Source organism: Falco rusticolus, chromosome 11, assembly GCF_015220075.1.
Source record: "Falco rusticolus isolate bFalRus1 chromosome 11, bFalRus1.pri, whole genome shotgun sequence".
NCBI classification, from domain to species: Eukaryota; Metazoa; Chordata; class Aves; order Falconiformes; family Falconidae; genus Falco; species Falco rusticolus.
Genome location: NC_051197.1, coordinates 374,782 through 397,846, shown reverse-complemented (window position 1 = coordinate 397,846; position 23,065 = coordinate 374,782). Strand labels below are relative to the sequence as shown.

Genomic DNA, 23,065 nt, shown 5'->3' with positions numbered 1-23,065 from the left:
CCATTTGCATTACACCTGTACATGTCAAGGGAACAACTGAGTGTTTATAAAGTTGTAGGGACCAACTCCCTTCCTGGTAAGTAACAGGAACGTGCCCAAATTTTGTACTCAGGTAAGATACATAATCACATTCAAACTATTTGTTTTGATTAGAATTTTTTTAAGCAAACTAGCCCTGTGAACATCATGCTATAATCTGGTGACTGTGAGTGAGCCAGGACAGTGTATGTTCTAGTGACAGCATGGTTTAACAGCTACAGGCCAGCAGAGATTTCATGTGGGGGGGTGTCAAGCGCAAAGACTTTCCCAGCATAAGAGTGCCTTTCAGGGAAGCATGAGGGCATGGCTACAGAAAATAGTCCAGTACAAGTTGACAGCCATTGGCTATCAATAGGGAAGTATCTTTACAGGCTTACACCTCACTAGTAAATGCATACCTCCATGTCAAGGACCTTATGAAAAATGGCGTGAGCCAGGCACTCCTGCACATATCTTTGGTGATCCCTCCTCATAGCATTTAGCTGGTATTCTTTCTCGGATACTATTCTTCCACTCCTTGAGATCTGCCATAAACAAATACAACAACTAAAAAGGGGAAGACAGAATAAAGTATGTTTTTAAACAGAGCACAATCTACCAGAAAGACCACTTTCCCTTCCTGGTTAGCTACCACCTCTGCTTCTGCCACGGTGCTGGAACTCACCTTCCCAGCACAGAACTGTATTTTCTTTGACCCCATGGGTCCCATCAGCCAAATGGAGAAAGCAGGAGAGCAGCAGTGATACTGCCTAACAGCTGAGGGCTCAATCTTTTTCTTCACAGGCCACTGCCCAAGTCAGTGGAGGGGAATTAGATACTTGCCCTCCTACTGTGCAAGGGTCGCATCTGCCTGTGCTAAACAGTCACACCCAGGAGTGCGTAAGTATTTTTAAAAATGTTCAGCACTTTCACCTTTACCAAATCCTTCAGTTTTCATTAAATACTCTTGAAAAGTAACACTGAAGCTATTTAAACAACTAGTAGAGTCAAAGATGCTTAGATTTCAGTTTTACCTGTCCTTTGTCATTCTGCCTCCAGTCGCACAGCCTTATGCACCACAGCCCTGTGTCCCTGCAATACCTAGCTGACCATCAGCAGATAATAATGCAGTGGGAAATGTTTTGATTAAATAAACCCACCCTCAGTCACAGTGTGATCATGTGGCTTTGTCCTGGCACAGCACAATTCCATATGTTTGGCTAGCTGTCACATCATTACCAATGACAACACATACCTTCAACAAACAACAGAACCATCAGTGGTTTGACTTGTGCAACATTAGAAGAAACAAAGAATTATTTTTTTCTCATAAAAGAAAGCTTTTCAATCTCACCAGTCCTGATCTCTGAAGATGTCGTCTTATCCTGGTGTTGCTGAAATATCCAGCCAGGTGTTTGTCTGTAAGGCTATTGTAGGTTGCAAGAAATCTGAAATAAAATACAGATGCATATAATCCCCTTGACAGCCAGTTTATTACAGCTTAAGTTATACAGACCTACCCAATATTTTGCTGCACAAAATGCTGTCTTGATGAATCGTGCACAGCATTCTGTCAAGTAAACCCGTTAGATTATGAAAAAGGAACATCTTATTGCCTCCAGAAGATTAGTATTAGAAAGACATGATTTCTACATGAGATACAGCAGCTCAGGAACGGTGTACCACCAGGGTACAGGGTCCAACAGCGCCCAGCTCCAAACGTCTCCTTCAAGACCAATTCCTGCAACAGTCTCCTCAGAAAACAGGCTCCAACCTTCGGCAGGTCAGTATCATGCCACACGACATTTGGAGCTGGATTCCTGGCTGAGTGCAGCAGGCACAGACCTGGCTCCTTGTCCACCCTGCTGCAGGCCCTGTTGGAAGCAGATGAGCATACTATACAACAGCAGGGACGGGGATGTCCTGCCCCAGACCTCCTGCACCACTGCACCCCTCTCACCACACACCCTGCGCTCCCCTCCTGCTGCTGCCTCCCAACTGGGAGCAGACACAGCAGTGATGTGTAGGACAAGGCCTCAAGGACAAGAGTCCAAGTACTGATAGCCTGATGAATAGAGACTTGTTAGAACTTGTAGGGCACAAGCCCTGGGAGCAAAGGAACAAGCTAACTGCAGACCCCTGAGCCGTCACAGTTGAGGAGGCAACCAGACGGACAGAGAAACAAGTAGCCAGATAAGGGAACGGATGGCGCCAATATGTAATCAAGAAAGCTGCGTAGAAAGAAACTCCCTAACCTTGGAATAAAAATTATTGCTAGGTCAAGATAAACTAGTAAGTACCTATTGTTCTAACGGTGTGCCTTAAATATTAACCAATCAGTGTTTTTTACACTTAAGATTTAACCAATCAGTGTGTAATATGTAGAAGGTAGAAACATATATAATTGTAAGAAAATCACTAATAAATGGACAACTTGCTTGCATCAAGCTGCGTCCCGTCTCTTCATTCGCCGCAGTGATGGGAGTTTCTGGCAGCACTGCCAAAGACCCGCAAGAATAATGTCAGCTAGGAGGCACCTCCAGAGGCCATTCAGTCCTGCCTCCAGCTCCACGCGTATCACTAATCAGACTTTACCTACACAAGGGCATTTTCCGCTGGTCTTCATTGCTAGCTCTCAGCCATTATTGTCTGCCAACGCAAAAGAATTACCTTCTTCAGTCTACTCATGTTAGCAGAAACTGCTGGCACTAAAAATATTTTTAAGACAGGATGCTGTTTCCATAGTATTTTCACTGGACTGAAAATTAGCATCCACTTTATTAACGTGGGTGCAAATCTCTGTGCTGATGAAGACTACCTCTTTGTGTTTTCAGCCAAAGTCTCCTTCAGTATCCACATTTCCACTCACTTCTTTATGGCACTTCCCTCATTTTAATGCTCTCACCATCAGAGGGACTGCACATCAAATTCATCACTTTGAAATGGAATGGAATGTGAATGGAATCCACAGAAAACTAAGTGGCTTCCATTTCAGTTGTCAAAAAAATACGCTGCTCTTTTGAACCATTTTCTCAATTGGGATTCAGGTACACACCTGTTAAAATTTTGCCTGGCCAACCACTAATTTGTCCATGAACAAAAAAAGCCTGTTTCAAAAAACAACTGGCCTTCACACCAACAGAACTCGCAAACCACTCAGGAAATCTAACCCACAACAACAAGTTTAGGAACTGTCCCATCTGTTTCAAGGACCATTTATCTGAACACAACAGTGACTCGAGGATATTTATTTAAATAAAGAGCCAAGGAAGCTTGTCCCACAAACTTATTCATAAATTCAGTTGCACAAAACTTGTACAGGGCAAGATTCATCACTTTTGTGGTATTTACAGGCTAGAAAGCATATGTTACTGTAGTGTGTTTTTGCTGGCTGTCACCTACAGCAGCAGTTTGTCTGAAGTGCAGCTTGCACTGATGAGAATACTTCTTTTCTTCCCCCTCCTCTAAATACAGCTACTACATTTTACCAAAAATCCTCAGATCTGCTCTATGTGACTGATTTGCTCAAGCTAAACAAACGTACTCTGCAGGAAACCAAAGTGTTTGAGCAAAAGGCAAGCAAGTGCACTCATCTGTGTCTGCATGAATCCCGACGCACTATTGCTCTGGCACTCAGCAAGCTGCCAGCCTCAGTCCTTCCGTGAAGAGCATGCTTTGTGCTGGAAGGACAGGAACGAGTCCTCATCCAAGCCAGGGCATTAGAAGAGAGCTGCGCAGTGAGAGACCGTGCCTCTCCTGCAAGATCCCAGCCCCCCCCGGGTCGGTGGGCAGACACTGGACAACTCATCACTCAGCTTACCAGCCTGCGCAGGTCAAAGCTAAAGACATGGATTGCTTTCACCATACCGTGCTCCCAAGATTTTACAGAGACCAGCCAGCTAGTACTATGACGGCTCTGAAGTGCCATTTGGTCTAAAAGACTTCTGGGACCACACTGCTGTTGTGGCCAGAACAGTTGGGCCGGACAGTTCTGCTAATCTTCTCCCCTGTAAAGACCCCTGATGTGAACAAGTCCTCCTCTGTATCCAGAGCAGTAAAACTGAAATGCAAGAACCTCTCAAGTCTTTTTCAGTTCCCAAGTCAACATACTAAAGATTCTCTTTAATGCATTCATTGAACAACGCAAGTGAACAAATTGCATCTCTCTTCTATTTATTGGTGAAAAACTGTAAGACCAACAAGAATGGAGAACCAGACCAGGCAGATCATCCAAGCAGGGCCCTCCCCTGCTCTACCCATGAGCTAAACCATCACAGCTATCTAAGATCAGTACTTCCAAAAATTGAACCTAAGATCTGAGAGTTGAACACAGAAACTGAAGCATCCATAATTAGCAGATATATTTTAAATAGTTCTTAGCACAGCCTTATCTTACTTCACCCTATGGAAAACAGGAAAATAACAAAGTAAATGACATGGCTTGAGTTTTTAATACTCTAAATCCATTCACATTTGCAAAATTTATACACTCAACATATTGCATAATATGTTCAGCCTGACCTCTGGGCTCTCTAGGCAGGGTATGTTTTAATTACACAACAAAAGATCAATCTCTTTTGTTTCCTTTGGCTTTAAATTTAAATGCCACTGTACCTCTATTGCATATCTTTCAATAGGATAATTCAAAATAAATGTCTGTTGCTAGGCTGAGTTACCACACACAAGTATACTCAAGGAAAGAAAGAACAATTGGGGAAAAAAAAAATAAAACCCAAACTGATTACAGACTTACTGGAACTTTATCTGGAGTTTCAAAATCATCTCACAGGTAGCCTACCAACAATATATTAAACTTTAAACAAACAATTTATCTTACCCTGTTATGCATGTTGATTAAACACTGGTACTATAACAACTGTTCTACATTACTTTTTTAATCCACTGTTTGCATTTGCATTTTAATCCACTAGATTACATTGATTGTGCTAAGTACTGATTTATGTTATCACCTGGCAATTGCAAGCAGAGGCAGAGGAGAAACTCAATCCCATTCCTTTTCATTTATTACTTTCATCTAATATTTCACGGACCATATAACTAGTTAAAATGCAACTCCCTCCTGAGCACAGTGATGTAGCAACTTTAGTTTCAAAGGAGTCTCTGTATTTATATTTTCTCACTTAAATTATGAACAGGCTGGTCCTCAAAAATGCTGAATTAAATTCAAAGTTCAAAAGGGTATGGGAGGAAATAAGGAAATGTTTTGGGCCTGAACCAAAACCCATCAAACCATTGGAAAGAACACAACTGGATCCACTGGGCTTTGGCAGAGCCACACTGCCGAGAGCGGCCCGAGCTATCTGCCCAGGTGAATGCCTCCGTTGTCAAAAATAACCAGCACAGACAGAGCCTCACAGAATACCCTGGGCACCAGCTTGAACTCGGATTTAAATCACGTGCAGCAAGCAGGGGCTGGCCCTGCAAGCCTACGCTCACCCAGAATTTCTGCCAGCTTTCCTGCTTATTTCAGCTGATCAGTTCACCAGCAGATCTGAGACAAGTTTAGTTGGGAGTGGGCCATACTAGTACTAAGCCTGGGCTTGGCCCAGACCCCTCTGGAAATTCCCATGGAGACCAATGGTTCAGACTCTCTCAGTGCTCCAGCGGACAGGGTGCAAGCATATTTTCCAGGCTAAGGGCAACCAGGGTAAGACCTCATCCTCCGAACGGAATCTGTGCCGTTCACTCAAAAACACACAACTTATTGCTAAGCCCAAGGTTCAGCTGAGACTCACGCTCCCTCGTGCCAACAGATGACTACAGCACACACATGTGTGGCGCTGGGGAAAGGGCACCAGCAGCATCCATGCGTGTCCCCCCTCCCCATTCGGCAGCCCACCTGCTCCTTCCATCGGTCTTTGCTGGCTCACAGATCATGCCTGGAGATAAAATTCACAATGCTGCTTACAAATGAGAAGGGTGAAACAGACAGGAAGATATTCAGAGATGCAGTAACAGAACTGCTACGACACAGATTCGGATTCATTGTTTGCTTCACAAAGTAATGCAACCTCTCACTTCTGTGGCATCTCCCTAATAGCAATTTATCTCAGAAATGTCATGAATTACCCAACTTGATGACAGTCAGAACCAAGCTCTTCAGCAAAGCAGACCACTGGTCTCATTTATGTCTCTGCTCCTGCTCCTATTATCAATAACAGCATAATAGTAGTTCATGTCTGAGAAGTTTTCTTCCAGAGACTTAGACATTTAAGAACTACATACAAATGTCACCTCCAAATCCTCTACAACAGATCAAAGTGCAGAACTGACAAAAAAGCATGTTAGAAAAACATACAGCAAAGGAAAATCATCAGTCTCAAAGAGTACTATAGAAAATGTTTGTTACAGTCAAATCATGTAAGTCCAGAAAGCCCATTTTTCTGGATATTTCTGGGAGTCCTTTTTCTCTACCTGTTTATCCTGTTAATCCTTCTCTCTACAAATTCTGGGGTTTTATTAGAATTACAGACAATTTTCCTGGCACAGAAACTAGACTGACTGATCTGTAGTTCCCAGGCCTAATTTTGAAGCTCTTCTCAAAATTAGTATCACATTTGTTTCTGTGGTATCACAGCCAGTGACTACATACCGCTGTCAGTTCAGTAACTTCATGTTTAAGGTTATTTAGAATGCTTGAATGTACACAGTTTGTTCCTGTTGTTTTTTTGGGGGGAGGTAATTAATTTGCTCAAAATCCTCCCACACTTGCATCTAAATTTGAGCCAAGTTGCCCAAATTCATGCCCAATCAATACTGATTCAAGCGAAGTAATCTCCTCACATTCTTCAACGGTGATATTCCAGACATAGGACTTTTACTACAGTCATCAAGAAACAGCAGCACCCTGTTTTAACAATAACATTTCAGTGGGCATCCGCTTTTTTTTTTTTAATAAATTTTCTTTATCTTCCTTACTATCACAGATGAGAATACACTTTGCACTGTATTACAGATTACATTTTTCAAATTTCTAAAAGCAAAAGGTCACTGTCAAAATTCTCTCTGCTTCTCACCTGACTAGAATCTTAAAGTGAGGGACCACATACCATAACAAACAAGAAAAATTCCCCAATTCACATACACCTTTTACTACCTAGCCAGTGCTACTGAAACAGAGCAAACCTCTGGATCTCAGTTAACGTGGATCTGCCAAGGTGGGGAAGAGGTGCCAAGCTCGCCCATCAGGTGAAGCCAGCCATAATACTCATCCGTGAAGTTCTCTGAACACAAAGACTTTCTGGACCACCAGAACAATGGGAAGGAAGCCAAGCAACTTCCTTCCCCGTGGCACAGCATCTATCAAAAGCCACCATATGTGTGGAGTACATACCCTCTACAAACACCCTAAAGAAACTCAGCACATGAAGAAGCACCCCAACACCTGGACTAGCCATGGGACCTGGGATGCAGGTGCATCCCATTCCCAGGTCCAGCTGGGCCTCATGTGCGTAGCCTGGCCTTCTGCCACTCAAGACAAGCAGAAGTCTGGGTGCTTACCACCACTCATACTTCAGTATCATCTACACTCCCAAGGTAACATCTGATCTGCCTGTTCAGAAAAATAAATCACTGTCACTGAGAAAAATCTTTTTCCCATTAACAAAAGCTGAAGGCAAGTACAAACACCAGATTAACAGGCAGAATGAAGCCACAGAAAACAAGAGAGCCACAATTTATTTTGCTTTTAAAAAATGCACTGGGGGCCAAAGTAAAATACGCATCAGACCAAAATGCCCAGGAAGAATTAGTTTTGCAGCGGCAGGGAGTCCAGCTGTCCTGATGAGTATGCAAAACATAAAACATACTACAGCTGATGACTACGATTTTAGTAAATTAAGGAACTGTCCACTTGGAACTCTATAATGTTCTTTATTAACAGTATCTGGTTTTTCTCAGCTTACAGCACACAGTGCACTATAGGCAGAGCCAGTGCTGTGTATCACAATGATTTTTAAGACTGTTCTTACTCATCTCAAAGGATATCACAACAAAGTCACAGCAGGCATCCTACATTAGTTTTGTAAAGCAAATCTTCACAGTTAATAATTTAGAGTGCAATTAAATCAGTGACTGCTCACCAAATAAATTAAGAGAGCAGCAAAACTTTAGTTATTGATTGGTAGTGTCTCACAGGGAATCCCAGCCCCTGTGCTGTTTCTTGCAGCAGGTGTTTATTGCCCCTTGAGTCAAACAAACCCTGCCCCTGATGCAGACCATTCCTCATTCCAGCACATTACTGGATCTTGCACTGTTTCTGCTGGGGACATAAACAAGAAAGGCTTGATTAGCTTTCAGACAGAACAAATCTCACCACAGGCTGTCAGCCACAAACAGCAAGTTCAACATCCCACATGGTGAGGGCACCTGCCTGGCCCATTCCATGTGAAAGCAAAGACTACTCTTAGGAGACCTTCCAGAGATCTGGCACCTGTCTGACGTTCCCTCCCTAAGGAAACTCTTCAGCCACCATGAAGTATTTCCACTTTCAAAAAAAATGCCATCAGGGTCTTCAGACAGATTAAGCAGATGGTAGCAAAGTGGTATCCCACAAAACTGGAATTTGGTGTTAAATCCTGAAGGCCAGGACTTTGTGAATCCTAGCTGGGAACAGCCTAGCAGGCACATGTGGGCCTAGGAATCAAAAGGTCATGCAATTCCACCACAGAGAATGTGGTTTTGCCATCTACTCACCAGTACAGGCACTCAGAAGATAACTGCTGCCTTTATTACACTATTCAGCATAAATGTTTAGCTTGGTGCCTCCAAGCCCAAGCCAAGGGAATAGGGCTAGTGACCATGCTGTGCTGGGGCTCCTCTCTCTGAGAAAGGGCCATCTATCCAGAAGATGAAAAGTCGGGAAAACACAAAAGGAGCCCCCACAAAAGGATGTTCTTGTTTTGCCAGGAGACAGGGCTGTAACACGTGTAAATTGACCCTTCCAACTACACCCAGGGCCACCCTCCTCCAACAGGAAGCTGCTGCTGTCACTGGCCAACCCTCCCGACCCTCAACCCTCGGCTACAGCACCCTTGGACTTGCCCTCGGGGAACAGCTATGGCCTCTACCTTTATTAATCTGAACTACTACAGCTGTGCTTATGAGAAGCCATGCTGGAACACATCGACTGAACTGAAACTCACTGAAGTCAGCACATGACCTGAAATTTTGACAGGGCTTTGGAGTCTAACAATAATTGATTGGTTTATTGCAAGCCCACAAAAGCCTTAAGCACATGTACAGTTTGACTCAAGTGGTAACTGAGGAAGAGGCCACAGTCTCTCCAAGTCACATTGTACCTCTGCTTAAATATCTTTAGGACCCTTCAGCCCTGGCGACACGTGAGACCACCCTTGTCTTGCCCCGTGCACACGCAGGCCACTTTCACCTGGGTTTTTGTTTCAAAAACCACATGCTACTGTCTTTACTCCTCATTTAACCTCACTATTTAAACAACCAAACCACTGAGGATTCTTTGCCTAGATACTTAGTGAGAATTATTTTATTTTATTAATACTTTGCCCCAGGGGACTGTCACCAAGCCCAAAGGCACCTGTAACTCTGAGAATAGACAGAAATGAGCTTGCTCTGCCTGCACCCAGAGGCAGGCATGACACTCCAAAAGGCAGACAGTGGCTCACCCAACACTGTACCAGACCATGGCACAGGACCCCTACAGACTTCGTTAAGGCCAGACCAAAGCCCCATCCCCAGGAAGGAATAACCCTGTGCAACAGCAGAGGCTGGAGGCAGCCAGGGTGGGCAGCAGCTCTGCTGGAAAGGCCCAGCTGGCCCTGGGAAGCACGAGCTGAGCATCAGCCAGCCAGGCAGCGAGGAGTGCCAGCAGCATCTGAGGCTGAAGTAAGAGGGGCACAGGCAGTAGAATGAGGGAAGCCATCATCCGCTTTCCTTGGCACCCGCTAGGCCCCACGTGCACCGCTGTGTCCCTTTCTGGGGCCCAGCCCATGGAAGCCATGGATGCAGCGGAGCAAGCAGCGGGCAGCCCTGGGGATGGCAGGACTGGAGCATGTGGTGTGAGGAGCAGCTGCCAGAGTTTGCTCAGCAGCTCCAGGGCCCCACAGCGACCTGCCAGGGCCCAGGGATGCGGCAAAGACGAAGCCAGAGGAGGGATGATGGGCACAAGTGGAAAGGAGAAGGGCTGAGGCGGCGATGACAAAAGCGCTTCCCTCACGAGGAGGGCCAGGCAGCGGGGGAGGCGCAGGGGGTGCTGTTCCCACCCTCAGAGGTTTGGGGGATCTGTCTGGAGGAAGTAACCTGGCCTGATCTCAGAGCTGACCCTTCGAGCAGATCGAGCTGGAGACCTCCCGCGGTCTCTTCCAGAGCGAATTCCTGTGCAAGCCCGCGGCTCGCTGGGCCGCTGCACTGGGCTACTGCTGTTTGAGGGCTGCCAGAAGGGAACGAGTGAGGGGCAGCCGCAAACCCACAGGTGCTGGCCCCTCCCTGACCACCTCAGCAAGCTCTTCGTAAGCCACAGCTCTGTAACTCTCGCTGTTTTCTGCGTCAGATGCAGACCAAAGGTATTTCTTCAAATACCTGTGAGGTAAACGCAGCCACGGCATTAACTGTTTCCCAAAAAATGAATTAACAAATGCTGTCCAGGCTCCCGAAGCCCCTTGCACGGTAACCTGAGTGAGGCAACCTCGCAGGAGAAGGTTTCAAGTGCCTCGCCTGCAGCTCCATACGAGCCCTCACCACAGATTCTCACGCACGGCGCTGTGCGAGGGTGCTGCCCCGGCCGAACCGCGCCGCAGGTTCCCGCCTCGCGCAACACGCCGCAGGGCGACGGGAGCCCGAAGGGCCCTGCCCCGCCGCCCGCCACCGCCCCGGCGCCCCGAGCCCGCGGCCCGGCGCCTCCGTCCCCGGCACCGAATAACGCGACCGGTCGTCACCTGCCGGCGGCGCAGCCAATTAAATGTTAAACACCTAGCTCCGAAGGCCGGGGCGGCCAGACCCCGCGCCCCGCCGCCCCCCGGCCCCACTCACCCCGGCCGCGGGCCGCTCATGGCGCCGGCGCCGAGGAGACCGGGACGGCCCGCGGCCCGCCCGTCGCCTGGACACGGCGGGGACGCTCCGGGCCGGGCGGGGCTCCCGCCGCCAATGGCGGCCGCGCCGCGCCCGGCCCTTCAGGAGGGGCCGGTCGGCACTGAGGCCGCGGGGGGCCGCCCCCGCCGCAGCGCCCGGCCCCGGCCGAGCAGGCGGCCGCACGCTTTGTGCCCTGCGGCGGCTGCAAGCTCCCGGGGAAAGGAAAGGCAAAGCGGAAGGGAAAAAAAGAGGGGAAAAGAGAAAAAAAAAAAAAGGGGGTGGGGGCAGGCAATGAATAAGGTCTTTTGGTACAACACAGATCTACAAACTGAAAAATACAGCACGGTGAGACGAGATGCACAATCCATCCTCCAGTACAAATGACACAAGGCCCCAAAGCACGCATTTCAGTGGTCTCTAGATTTACTTGAATAAAGGAGATTCAATCATCCTTCCGTGCTCCTCTTTTTCCTTTATTCCTTCACTCCTTGTGAGCTCCAGTAGAAGCACAAACACACAGGTAGTGCAGCAGCAGGAGCGCAGACCTCCGGTGCCTGGGGGCAGGGGCCAGACCTCCCGCGCTGAGGCACCTGCTCCAAAGAGCTGAAGGAAGTCCACTGCCCCCAGGTCTTGTGTGTCAGGAACGACCCACGCACAATACCGACTTGTCTTTTGTGATGAAAGCAACTATCAAGAACATCAATATCCTCTTGATTTTTTACCTTCCCAACCCTGTCATTAAAGTCTCACTAATTTATTGTATCATGCCATAGCACACAAAGTCAGGAATACACATGGACCGCATGATTACAATGGAGAGGGGATACTCTTCGTGACTAGAAAGCTTAGGCAGCATTTATTTAAGTACAATGAGATCAACAAATAGCAGCTGCTTTTCAGAATAATTCCACGCTTTTCTATTTCAGAAACATGTATAGCAGCAGCTTCCAGACCGTGGCATGTGTACACAACCGCACACTCTGAACCTCAAACCTCACCTGTGCAGGCAAAGGCCACCACAAAAGCAAGAGCCTGGACAACCTGTCCCACCACCCAGGCAGCACTAAGCAGGTTACCACTGGGAACCACTGCTTCAGAAACCCCATCTGGTGGCTAAATCAGGACAAGTTACTAAAAAATAAACAACCTGCCAGAATTAGTCTGCCTAATTCAATTGTCTATGATCCTCAATCGACTCCTCCATTCTTCTTCGCTCTGCCGAAGGGATGGCATGTCCCAAAAGGAGAGCTGAATCAACCAATTCCCTAGGTTGACATTCTCTAGATGGGTGGCTTGCACAGATCAGATACACCTGAAAGATTGGCCACAAACATGACAAATAGCAGCTGGAAGGACTTCAGCTGCAACAGCTGAAATAGTTACCTAGCCAAGATTAATTGCCCACCTCTGAACATCAGTGTCTGCAGCAGAGAACACAGCCTGAAACAACCATGCACACCTCCACCATTCCTCCCTTGCAGATCATAGTGGAGGTGGGTTGCAGTAATATGCAAGGCTTGGACTCCTGTAACTGAGTCATGGGCAAACCAATGCCTCCCACCTTCATCACCATGGCAGTGACAAGATCTTACACTGCTACAGCTGGAGCCCAACCCTGTTTTCTGTACGATACCAGCAGCACAACCCAGGCCTCTCAAGTACCTATCTTCTGCCCACAGCCTGAGTGCACCCACTACAGCTTCCTCGCTCCTTCCTGCACTTTGTGTTCAGTGCTACGTCATTACTTCTAATTTTGGAAAAAGTAGTGTGAATAAAACTTCCCCTTCCATTAGTACAATACATCAAAAAATGGACAAAAGAATTAAATGTTATATTCCGTTTCTTCACAAAGCAGTCTAAACTATGCTGGTTTATTCTGCTGGGTTACCATTGTAGAGAGCAGGCTGCAATGCAATAAAAATGGAAAAACTACTCTGACACCTTCTGGTGAGAAACCCCATAACAAACAGTGCCCGTGTTAACAGCAGTGATGTGTACAAGAAAACTGCGCTGAACTTCGTCTCTAAACACTGGCCACAAAGCAGAGGCAGCACTAAGCAAGGAAGGAGCCACTGTAAATCATAAGCCTCTCATTCATATAATACCCCCTGACCAAAGGCCAAATTAAAAGGAATTAAATATTTAAAACATACACTGTATAAGGAACATGTATATTTTTATATGCACATCATCTCCATAATCATATCCATTGCTAACCATTACTCTTAAGAGATATTTTGTTTTTTCTAACAGTGCTGTCAAGCGGAATTGCAGATTCCCTACATGCCATCACTGCTTCAGACTGCATTCTACCTAAATGAACAGGAATAATCAGTATCTTTTACCTGAATAATCAGCTAAGAAACTAGCTACCCAGATCACTTAACACTAGATTAATCATTCATAAACCTTCAAAAAGAAACGCAGCTCCCCACTCCTATGCAGCATGTGACATACAGGGACAGACTACAGACTGAAAGACAGATGCCCCAAACACATCTGACACCAGTCTTTCCTATCATTGATAGCTCAGCCAAAAGTGAGTGCTAGTGTGAGAATTTTAAAATTTAGAAAATGGAAAAGATTAATAAATATACCTATTTAGAAAAAATATCTATGTTTATTATTTATCTCACAAATTATCTCAAAAATTCTCTCAAATTAGAAAACAACATGCAACTGGGCAAAGAATGGTTACCAATAGTCTCATTAACTGTGCTAGCTAGATTTATAGTGTGAACACACATAATTCTATGGGTATCCGGGGGAAAATTACAGGGACGCTGCCCCAGATTTGTAGAGATAGAATTAGGAAAGCTAAGGCACAGCTGGAGCTGAATTTGGTGAAGGATGCAAAGAATGGTACAAGCCTTTATGGATATGTTGGCCAGAAAAGGAAGAATAAAGAAAATGTACCACCCACAGTAAGACAGGAGAGCTGGTGACAACCGACCTGGAAAATGCAGACATACTCAACAATCACTTCTGCTGTGAGGCAAGGCGGGGAGTGCAGGGGCTGTTCAGTGTGGAGAAGAGAAGGCTCCAGGGAGACCTCGTAGCAGCCTGCCAGTACTTAAATAGGGCTTATAAGAAAGATGGAGATGGACTTTTTAGTAAGGGCAATGGTTGTAAATAGAAACAGGCCAGGTTTAGGCTGGACCTAAGGAAGGACTCTTCTACAAAGAGGGCAGTGAGGCACTGGCACAGGCTGCCCAGAGAAGCTATGAATGCCCCATCCCTGGAAGTGTTCAAGGTTGGATTGGGCTTAGTGAAAGATGGCCCTGCCTGCAGCAAGGAGGTTGGAGTGAAGGTCCCTTCCAACCCAAACCATTCTATGATTCTGCACTTACACCACTGTTACTCAAATCAACTACAACAGCACAAAAAAAATGTCTTTTTGCTAGAGCTCTAAAGAAAATCCTCTATCAATTTCCACCCACTTATAGTAAACAATCAACTTGCCATTAACAAGGTGCCAAAATACTTTCATCCATTTAGCAGTGACAGCACAAGGGACATGGCTGTTGGGGACGACCACATGAAGTCCAGGACTATTAATGTCTAGACCCACTTCCAGGTCTGTTAGGACTGCACTTGGAGAGTGGAAGGAAGTAAAGCCATATTATCTCATTTGCAAGCAAGTATTTTACATCTCTTTGCATAGCTATGCACAAGAGAAAAATCAAGCAGAAAGACTGGATATTTTCTGAGACAGGTTTTAAAGAAGCTGGCACTGCATCAGTTGTAATGATCCAGCTGTCCCTGGTCTCCTCCAAGGGTAAGTCACTTAGCAAGAAGGAGGACCTTACAGGTGACAGATGCTATCACCTGCAATGTTTTCTGTGTAAATAAGTCAACAATTTTCTTCCACACTTTTTAGTGTACCTAGTATTTGTATACTAACATGCCTGTAAGCTGGGAAAATATTTCAATTCCAACTACTCTAAAAAAAAGCACAACCAAACAAGCAAACAAAATACCACCACCCACACAAAAAAAACCCAAAACCAAACCAAACCAAAAAAAAAAGCTAAACCAACCCACCATGCAAAAACAGAGATCAGGCATGGGGTTTTGTTTTAAATATGTCTGCCAAGTACAATGAAGACACTCAAATGCTTGAACGTCAGCAAGAGTTCAACACAGTATCCAATTTTCTGAAAGGAGCCAATTGTTTGTAGAGGACATACAGGTAAAACAACTAACCGATTTCAGGTTCTAGAGACAAGTAGTGTGTCAGGATTTGATTTCTCCCAACCACACACAGAACGATTGCAGTGGAGTAAGTACTAAAACAAAACATTAAGGTCTGATCAAGAAGCTTACAAAGAGACAGATTGTGGGGCCCTGTCTTACCTTTTAACAAGGGATGACAAACAGAGGAGAAATCCAGACATTTCAAATGATTTCACCAATTATTTTCTTAGTTTAGATTAAGCAAAACGTCAGTAGAAATTAATGTCTGTTCAGGAAAAAAATCACAACTTGGAAAATGGTAGTGTGCTGAAGTTACCACCCTGAGGAAACTGTATATGGATTCAGAGAACGTGTGCTGATTTATGACAGTATACCAAAAGAATCCAGACCAAATGTTAAAAAGCAAGTAACCTTCACAGACAAAGATACTTCTAAAAAGTTTCTTTTTAGTAAGGAATCACTTTTCTTCAAAGGAGCAGAAAAGCTAACCCTTGAAGTTGAGAAAACTCTTCTGCAAGTGATGACTTCACTGCTCATTACAGAGTTATATTATTAAAAGGAAGTGCCTGTAATACCAAATGGTATTTTGAGTGTAAAAGCTGTCAACTTATCAAAGAAATTGTCCTTCCTTAATTGGATTGTATTTGGAACAAGTCAAGAACACATACACAGTCATTTATGAAGTAACATAAATTCTAAGTACTCATGAAAGCAGCGCAGGGCTCTCTTTTCTCCTCATTGTAGCCAGGGATTCAGGTGACATTAAATTTAATAAAGGTCACAGAAAGAATTTAAGTCCTCACTACCCAACCATTTACCACCAAGGAATCAGCAGCTTCCGCCAATACAATCAGTTGCAAAGTAACAAATACTAGCATGCAGCTTCAGAGTTACGGTCTCTCTGGATTAACTGGGACACTTCCACATCAGGTACTAAGTTAGCCATAGCAAAAGGAAACTGCCTCTGCTTCCAAGCAGTCCATATCCGAGAGATTCTCTGGCCATCTTTTGAGCTGGAAAGTCAACTATTTTGGCAGTGAAAGCTTTTATTCCAAGTCAATTATATGACAAAAGAAGAATGAGACAAATTTTGTGGCTAAGGAATTTACAAAGTCATAGTTGTATGTGTATTGTTCATTATATGCATCTGTATATCTCTTTAAAAAGCAGGCTTCATTTTGCACTACCTACAGTGGCTTCACTGTAACATCACATACAGCATGATATCAAATTCTGTCTTAAGTTTCCCCTGCATCACAAGGCCACAACAGCAGAAAAGAATTATTTCTTCATCAGTCAAAAAAGCTACAAAAATTACTTTAAAGTATATGCAACTCTGCTTACTACAAAAAGGAAATAGATTGATAATTTATGTCAGTTAGCATTTGCTACGTTCTGTGAAACCTGATAAAAAGTGTGTTTTATAACATACATTCAATGACTCACATAAGCAAAGGTGCAGTTTGAACAGCTACAAAATAATTGGAAAAATACTTTATGGAAGGAGCACCATCTTTCCTCGAGCACCACTGCTATGAATAATGTCTTCATGAGCCTTAACTACTTTCTCCAGCGGATATTCAGAGCCTACAGTGGGTTTCAGCCAGCCAGCTTCTATGCCATCAAGGAGTACTGTTGCACATTCATGCTTCTCCTCCTGCACGTAAAAAAGACAGCATTTACCACAAGGTAGATAACATTTTTAGAAAAGCATTGACTATTTATCCCAGCGTTTAACCAAATTTCCCAACCCAAAATATTTCATGATGTTCTGAGATTAAATCAAAACATAAAGGAATGAAAAAACAAGTTAGCTACAGTGAAATTATGCTTTCATCCCTACAAATGATTTTAACTGGAAATAGAGAGGTGTTAGTAAGTCAACAAAACATTCTTTAAAATAAAAATGTTTCTTACCTCAGTTGCAAGAAACAGACTGACTCCAATTATGCTAGATTCTTTACTCATAGTGTCTCTTGGATTTATCTCAATAGGACCTCTACAGCCCACAACCTGTTACAAACCAGTTAAAAGATAGTTCAAGTTGTAACTGTTGAATTGTGTGGCTAAATGCACAAACTGAAGTCAGTGACAAGCAAAACTTACCATAACCCTTCCTGCACAGGACAACAGTTGCAAGTCAGTGGCAAGATTGATGTTAGAGAGCATTTCTATTATTATATCAACTCCTTCCATCCCTGTGTATTCCTAGACAGGACATAATATTTATTTAAATCACTCCAATTAGTGCTTAGGTATGACTGTTTATTTCATATGCTACAGATAAATAATAAACTGTAAATACCTGCTTACCTTAATTTTATCAATGTAATTAGCTTCTCTGTGATTGAATGCTTGGTGAGCGCCATTTCTTAGAACCACGTTCATGCCTTCCTCAGTTCCTGCTGTACCCAAAACCTTTAAACCACAAGCTCTCGCAATCTGACATGTTGCTATTCCCACCTGAGGGTCAAAAAGAAAAGCAAAAAAGGAAAAAAGCAAAGCATTTTTTCTCTTTCTTAGCATCTTAAATTTTATATATTCTACCAGCAACTTGTAACTTACATATTTAAAAAGTTGGCCTGGTAACGTATGTTCTTTTAGCCATAATAAGTAATTTGGCTCTTAAAGGTCACCTAATAGTCTTTAAAAAAAGAAAAGAATTTACAGAAGCATAGTAAAGTTCTGTGGGTTTTTTTAATAACTATCAGCATTTGATATAAATCCATGAAGAATGCTGTCTATCTGTTAAAGCTGGGCCATATATATTTGATACAAAGCCAAGAAAATCCTTCCCAGAATCACCTGATACTGATACCAGCATTATATATTGCAAAGAAAATCTGCAAGTACAAATTTTATTAACACTGCTTTTGCACCTTTCACAAATGGATTAGATGATATCTTTAGAAACCAAGTTCTCAGCATCTCATAACAGCTTTGCACTTCAGAGGATGTTGAGAGGTGAGGGATGCCTCCATAAAAACCTGACGCTGGAGCCAATAATCACTCAAGACATACCAATGCCATCTCCTCGTTTTGCTTTGTGTGGCAGCAACAGAATGCGAAAGCAAAATGAGGAAAAAGCTGACACGTACAATGCCTCCCTGGGGTTCAGTCCCCACTGATCTGCTTCCTGAGGCTACGGGTTCAGCAGCCCACTGTACCGGCCATACAGCTGGATACCTCCACCAGGATACATTAAGTTATGCATGATTTCGGGGGGACAGGACAGGACACAACACAAACACATACACAAAGACGACCATATAAACTCCATTCTGTGGTTCTGCTATCTACATTTGCATTATGAATAACACACAAAATAAATGGACAGGCTTCTCAAAAAAATCTACCATGACCCTCTGTCTGGCCAGGATCTACCCAAACTGTTTGCCAAATGTGACGTTCTCTCAATAGTACATCGTCAGTTTTCAACTAAATTTTAAAAAAAACCACACCGTTAATTAAAATGCATCATGGCCAGACTGATTTTCAGAGAAAAAGTCAAAAGAAGGCAATTTTTAAAGAATTATTATGGAAGTCAGCATTATTTGAAAAAAAACAAAGATGCAGCACAAACTGCCTTTTCTCTTCAGCATGTGCTTCATCCCTACACACATCTCGCTGCTTTTACAAGTATTCCTGCAAAAAAGGTTACAAGTCCACAGAACAAGAGACTTGCATTACATGCTTCTGTAAATGAAAAGCAATGTATCTTTTCAAGAAACATATAAAATAAGTAAGAATAGAAACACTATGTTTAGTTTATAATAAAAAAAAAAAGGCTATGATGCTGAATGTCATTCTAGTACATCAGAATAAGATCTGAATGCATCTTTTTGCTGTCTACCAAACAATTAAGGAAACTTTGCCCATTTATAGCAGCTGTTCAGTGCACCAGCAGAAGCAAGAAAGTGCAGAGTATGGGAGAGAAACTAGAATGTTGTGTGAAAGAAATCTAAAATTAGCTTGTCATGTAAAACCAAAAAAACAGAGATGTGCAGTTTCACATATTCACTATTCAGCCATGAATTTACATATTCCAGTATCTCTCCTTGTGCTGCTAGCTATCAGAGAATAGGTAAAAATATCCCAGAAATGCAGAGTTGCTATGCATCAGTGATTACTTCTCAGAGAACTGAGAACAACTTGTACATATTTTAAAATTACAGCTTTCTGCTATGAGCTTTATCTGTGGAAGACCAGTTATAAAGCTTCTGGACCAACTTCCAAAGTATGTTTACTATGTGACCCTGTGTATTAGGGACCTTAAGCAATCACTCATGCAGTTTCATAGTTCTTCAGAATAAAAGGGTTTGCTCTAAGAAAAATGTATCCTAGAGCATCTGAAATAAAACCCTAATTTTTCTAATCCATTTATTGATATAAATGCAACCATAAATCTTATCACAAAAAAAGCAGGAAAAAAAAGGCAGATAATAAGCAGATAAAAAGACAAGCAGGCAAAAGCAGATACAAGGACAGAAAGCAGCATTACTTATAACTTGCCTTCTCAAAATACTTACTCCCCCACTCGCACCATGTACTAGCACACTTTCCCCTGCTTTGGCACACCCTCTGAATGAAAAAAACCCAGAAAATTTAGCATTATGATTGCAATATATAATCATTAAGTATCAGATTGCACATAATGACATCAAACCTCATCTTTCACACAGCATTACTTCCAATTTATGTTATGGCTAAACAGGTATAATCAGCCTCTTTAGGAAAGCAAGGAGGCAAAATAAACCATATAATTTATGAATTTAAGTAATACACAATTATGTCAACATGCAACTAGCAGGAAGTAACAGTCTGGTACCGAACCTCAGTTCAAGATGTTCACCTGTTACAGATCTTAAAATAAACCACGAGTTCTAATCATTTGTTCTATCAAACTAAACCAGACTTCCAGTCCTAGGCTCTCACCTAGCTGATGCAAAGTCTGGCTTTTATATTAAGCTGTCCTATGGCAACAGACAGGACTGCACAGCGAGGCAGTCTCTGGCAGAGAGGATCATGAAGAAAGGTGGGTCTGCTCTATAGCACATTGTCCATTTAATTAAGAAATTAGAACTATTCTTGGTTTTCCTCCCTAGCTAAAATTACCAATGAGTACTGAAAAAGTGTTATATGGTTTCACTACATGGTACTTATTGAAGAAGCCTTTCCTGGTTTGCTCTCTTAAGAGGAAACACTTAACAGGAAAACACAGTCACTAGCTTCTAAATAACGATTATCCGACAATTCCATCAGTATAACAAATTTGACTTAAGTGTTTTAAACATTTCTCAGTCATTGATCTCCCCCCATTTTACAGGACAATGGAAATATGAACTTTGGCATTTAAAATATTCAAAAGTGAAATGCGCAAACTTAGATTGGCACCTTACTTCTGGAAAAGAGCACGATAAGCAGTGAAGTAGGGTATTCCAATCGCTGCTCCTTGCCTGAAGTCCAGTTTATCCGACAAAGGAAAGACGCTATTCACTGCAGCAACTGCATAATCTGCATATCCTCCAGAGATCGTACTGGTGGTAAATACCCTGTCACCTTTCTAGAAAGGAGGGAAATAAAATAGAGAAATCAATCATTGCCCTTATTTTTTCCTTAATACACCTTAGGCACCACTTCACGGAAGTTTATGCTATTTCTAACAGCTCTCCTATTAAAAACAACCCGTTATGTTTTTCACAGAGAATATTTTTATAAATGCCGATACACACAATCAATGCAACACAAACTGTAATTTTGTGTACTGAAAGTGTCATAATTATAACCCCTGCTCTACAGTGTTAACGCACAAACTTACTGTCTCATTAATATTACCTTTAATGAACCTGAACACTAAAGAATCCTATCCACAGATTCCAAATGCAAAACCTCAAAAGCTTTGAGAAACACAGAAGAAACATTTCTCAATTATTTTTGTTTCAAGAATGGAAAACAGAAATGCTCTTAATAGACCCTAAGGCAACTAATATTGCTGCCATTGTTCAGCAGGGAATACTCAAACCAGCAACACAGCAGGTGATTCAGGGAACACACCCTGGGCAGCGTGCTGCATGTGCACGCGCCTGGGCACCTCAGTCCTGTTGACTGTCCAAGCCCACTTGCAGAATATCATAGTATCCGCTGACATGCAGCCACTGAGCTTTGACTTTTTACTGTCTGCGTGTTGATCACAATAAAAATACAGCATGTGGACTACGTCAGTTTGGTTTACAGACATTGGGTATTAACTACTGTGCAGAGAGCTGCATATCAGCATAGCTGTTTCTCAAGCATTATGAGTACGCAAATGGGTGAGCTTGGCTACTCGGCATTTTCAGGATGTGTGTCTGTGGCACATATTGATCCCATCTCTCTCCTTCATTCAAGCCAAGAGCATCACAATTTCCGTACGAAAGAAAAAGCACACATAGCAGATATAGCAAACTACTAAATAGAAAATATGAATAAACATGATCCTTCTCCCCTGAGATAACTATTTCGGGAGAGATGAGAGATTAGGTTATGTAAATCCCAAATCAGGAAATTCCAACACAATTTTAACTACAATTTTTATGTTTGAGACCAGCAGTCTAATGACTTGAAAGGAAGAACAGGTTTTAAATAGATTTCAAAGATACCTTTTAGCAAACCAGTAAGTCTTCTCCTGTTCCAGCACTTCTCTCCTGAGAAAATCTAAGTAAAATTACTAGACCAGAGTAATAAAATATCTGAAGAGTTTTAACAACAAATATGTAAGTTGTGGGGCTCTGTAAGTCAGCAAAATAAAAGCTATTTCCATTTTAAAAAAACAAAAACTGTACAGAATTTTTTTCACTTCTGCATGAAATTCTTACCTCAAACAGGAAGCACCCACGTTCAAATATTTCTGTAATGCCATAAAAGCACTTCTGAACCACAACTTCTGTACACCTGAGATCATTGCTTAAGCAGACAAACTGAAGTGCCTCTTCTGAGACCTTTTAACTCTTGCAGCTCAACAGCATCAGATTTCCCTACAGTTAAGTCTGCAGACTGGATTGCCAATAGGATGTTGCTGTTACCAGTCAACGAAGATGATTCCCACCCCCTGCCCCAAGCAGCTTACATGATTATAAGCAATAAAAACAGGAACAGCAGTATAGCAATCACACAAAGAAGATACAATAAATAACGAATTAAAACTCAATGCATAAATACCTTGAATACAGTCACATGTTCCCCAACATCTTCTATTACACCAGCCACATCTGAGCCAGGAGTATAGGGTAAAGCTGGTTTTCTAGCATAACTTCCAGAACGAATATATGTCTCAACAGGATTTACCCCACAGGCATGGACCTTAATTAACACCTAAAAGAAAAGATGCTTCTTAAGCGTTAATTAAAAAGATTTAGAACCCGCACAGTATCATGTAATTTTAACTAAATTCTTTAAACAGAGTCGGCAAAAATTCAGCATTGAACTGAAACTATTTTCAGGAAATCCTTTATATGGAATATGTAGCCCATGTAACTGTAAAAAGCTCACATTTGTTAAACTGTGACATCTCAGGTAGTATGAACACAGCGACCAAAAAATTTTATTTTGTATGCTTCATTCTGTTGTAAGTTTACCTATTATCATTCAACATCATGATTTCAGTTTGCAGAACTCATATATACCTGATTTTCCTTTGGATCAGGAATTAAGACATCTGACTGGAGCTTAAGTACTTCAGGGCCACCAAATTCAAAAACTCTGACAGCTCTCATCACATTTCTTGTGGCTGCCATAGCAATCAGAATAC

At 42.9% G+C, this 23,065-nt stretch overlaps 2 protein-coding genes across 2 annotated transcripts in view; both read right to left on the bottom strand.

Annotated features, from left to right (window-relative positions):
* Positions 1-15,123, bottom strand: part of ERICH3 (glutamate rich 3) — a gene marked incomplete at its 3' end in the record, with an annotated part of 46,065 nt that extends 30,942 nt beyond the window's left edge. Inside the window, exons 1-3 of the mRNA XM_037404371.1 lie at positions 11,044-15,123; positions 1,373-1,466; positions 438-563 (exon numbers count right to left, since the gene is read on the bottom strand). Of these exons, the coding sequence (XP_037260268.1) occupies positions 438-563; positions 1,373-1,466; positions 11,044-11,063 (240 nt within the window). The remainder of the gene's footprint in view (positions 1-437; positions 564-1,372; positions 1,467-11,043) is intronic.
* A 775-nt stretch (positions 15,124-15,898) lies between these two features.
* CRYZ (crystallin zeta) lies at positions 15,899-23,065 on the bottom strand. The gene is made up of 8 exons (XM_037404835.1): positions 22,941-23,065; positions 22,477-22,629; positions 20,679-20,842; positions 19,809-19,860; positions 17,593-17,742; positions 17,386-17,487; positions 17,197-17,292; positions 15,899-16,936 (listed from the first exon to the last, which is right to left on the bottom strand). Exons 1-8 carry the CDS (start codon positions 23,049-23,051, stop codon positions 16,775-16,777), a joined length of 990 nt encoding a protein of 329 aa, XP_037260732.1. The 5' UTR covers positions 23,052-23,065; the 3' UTR covers positions 15,899-16,774.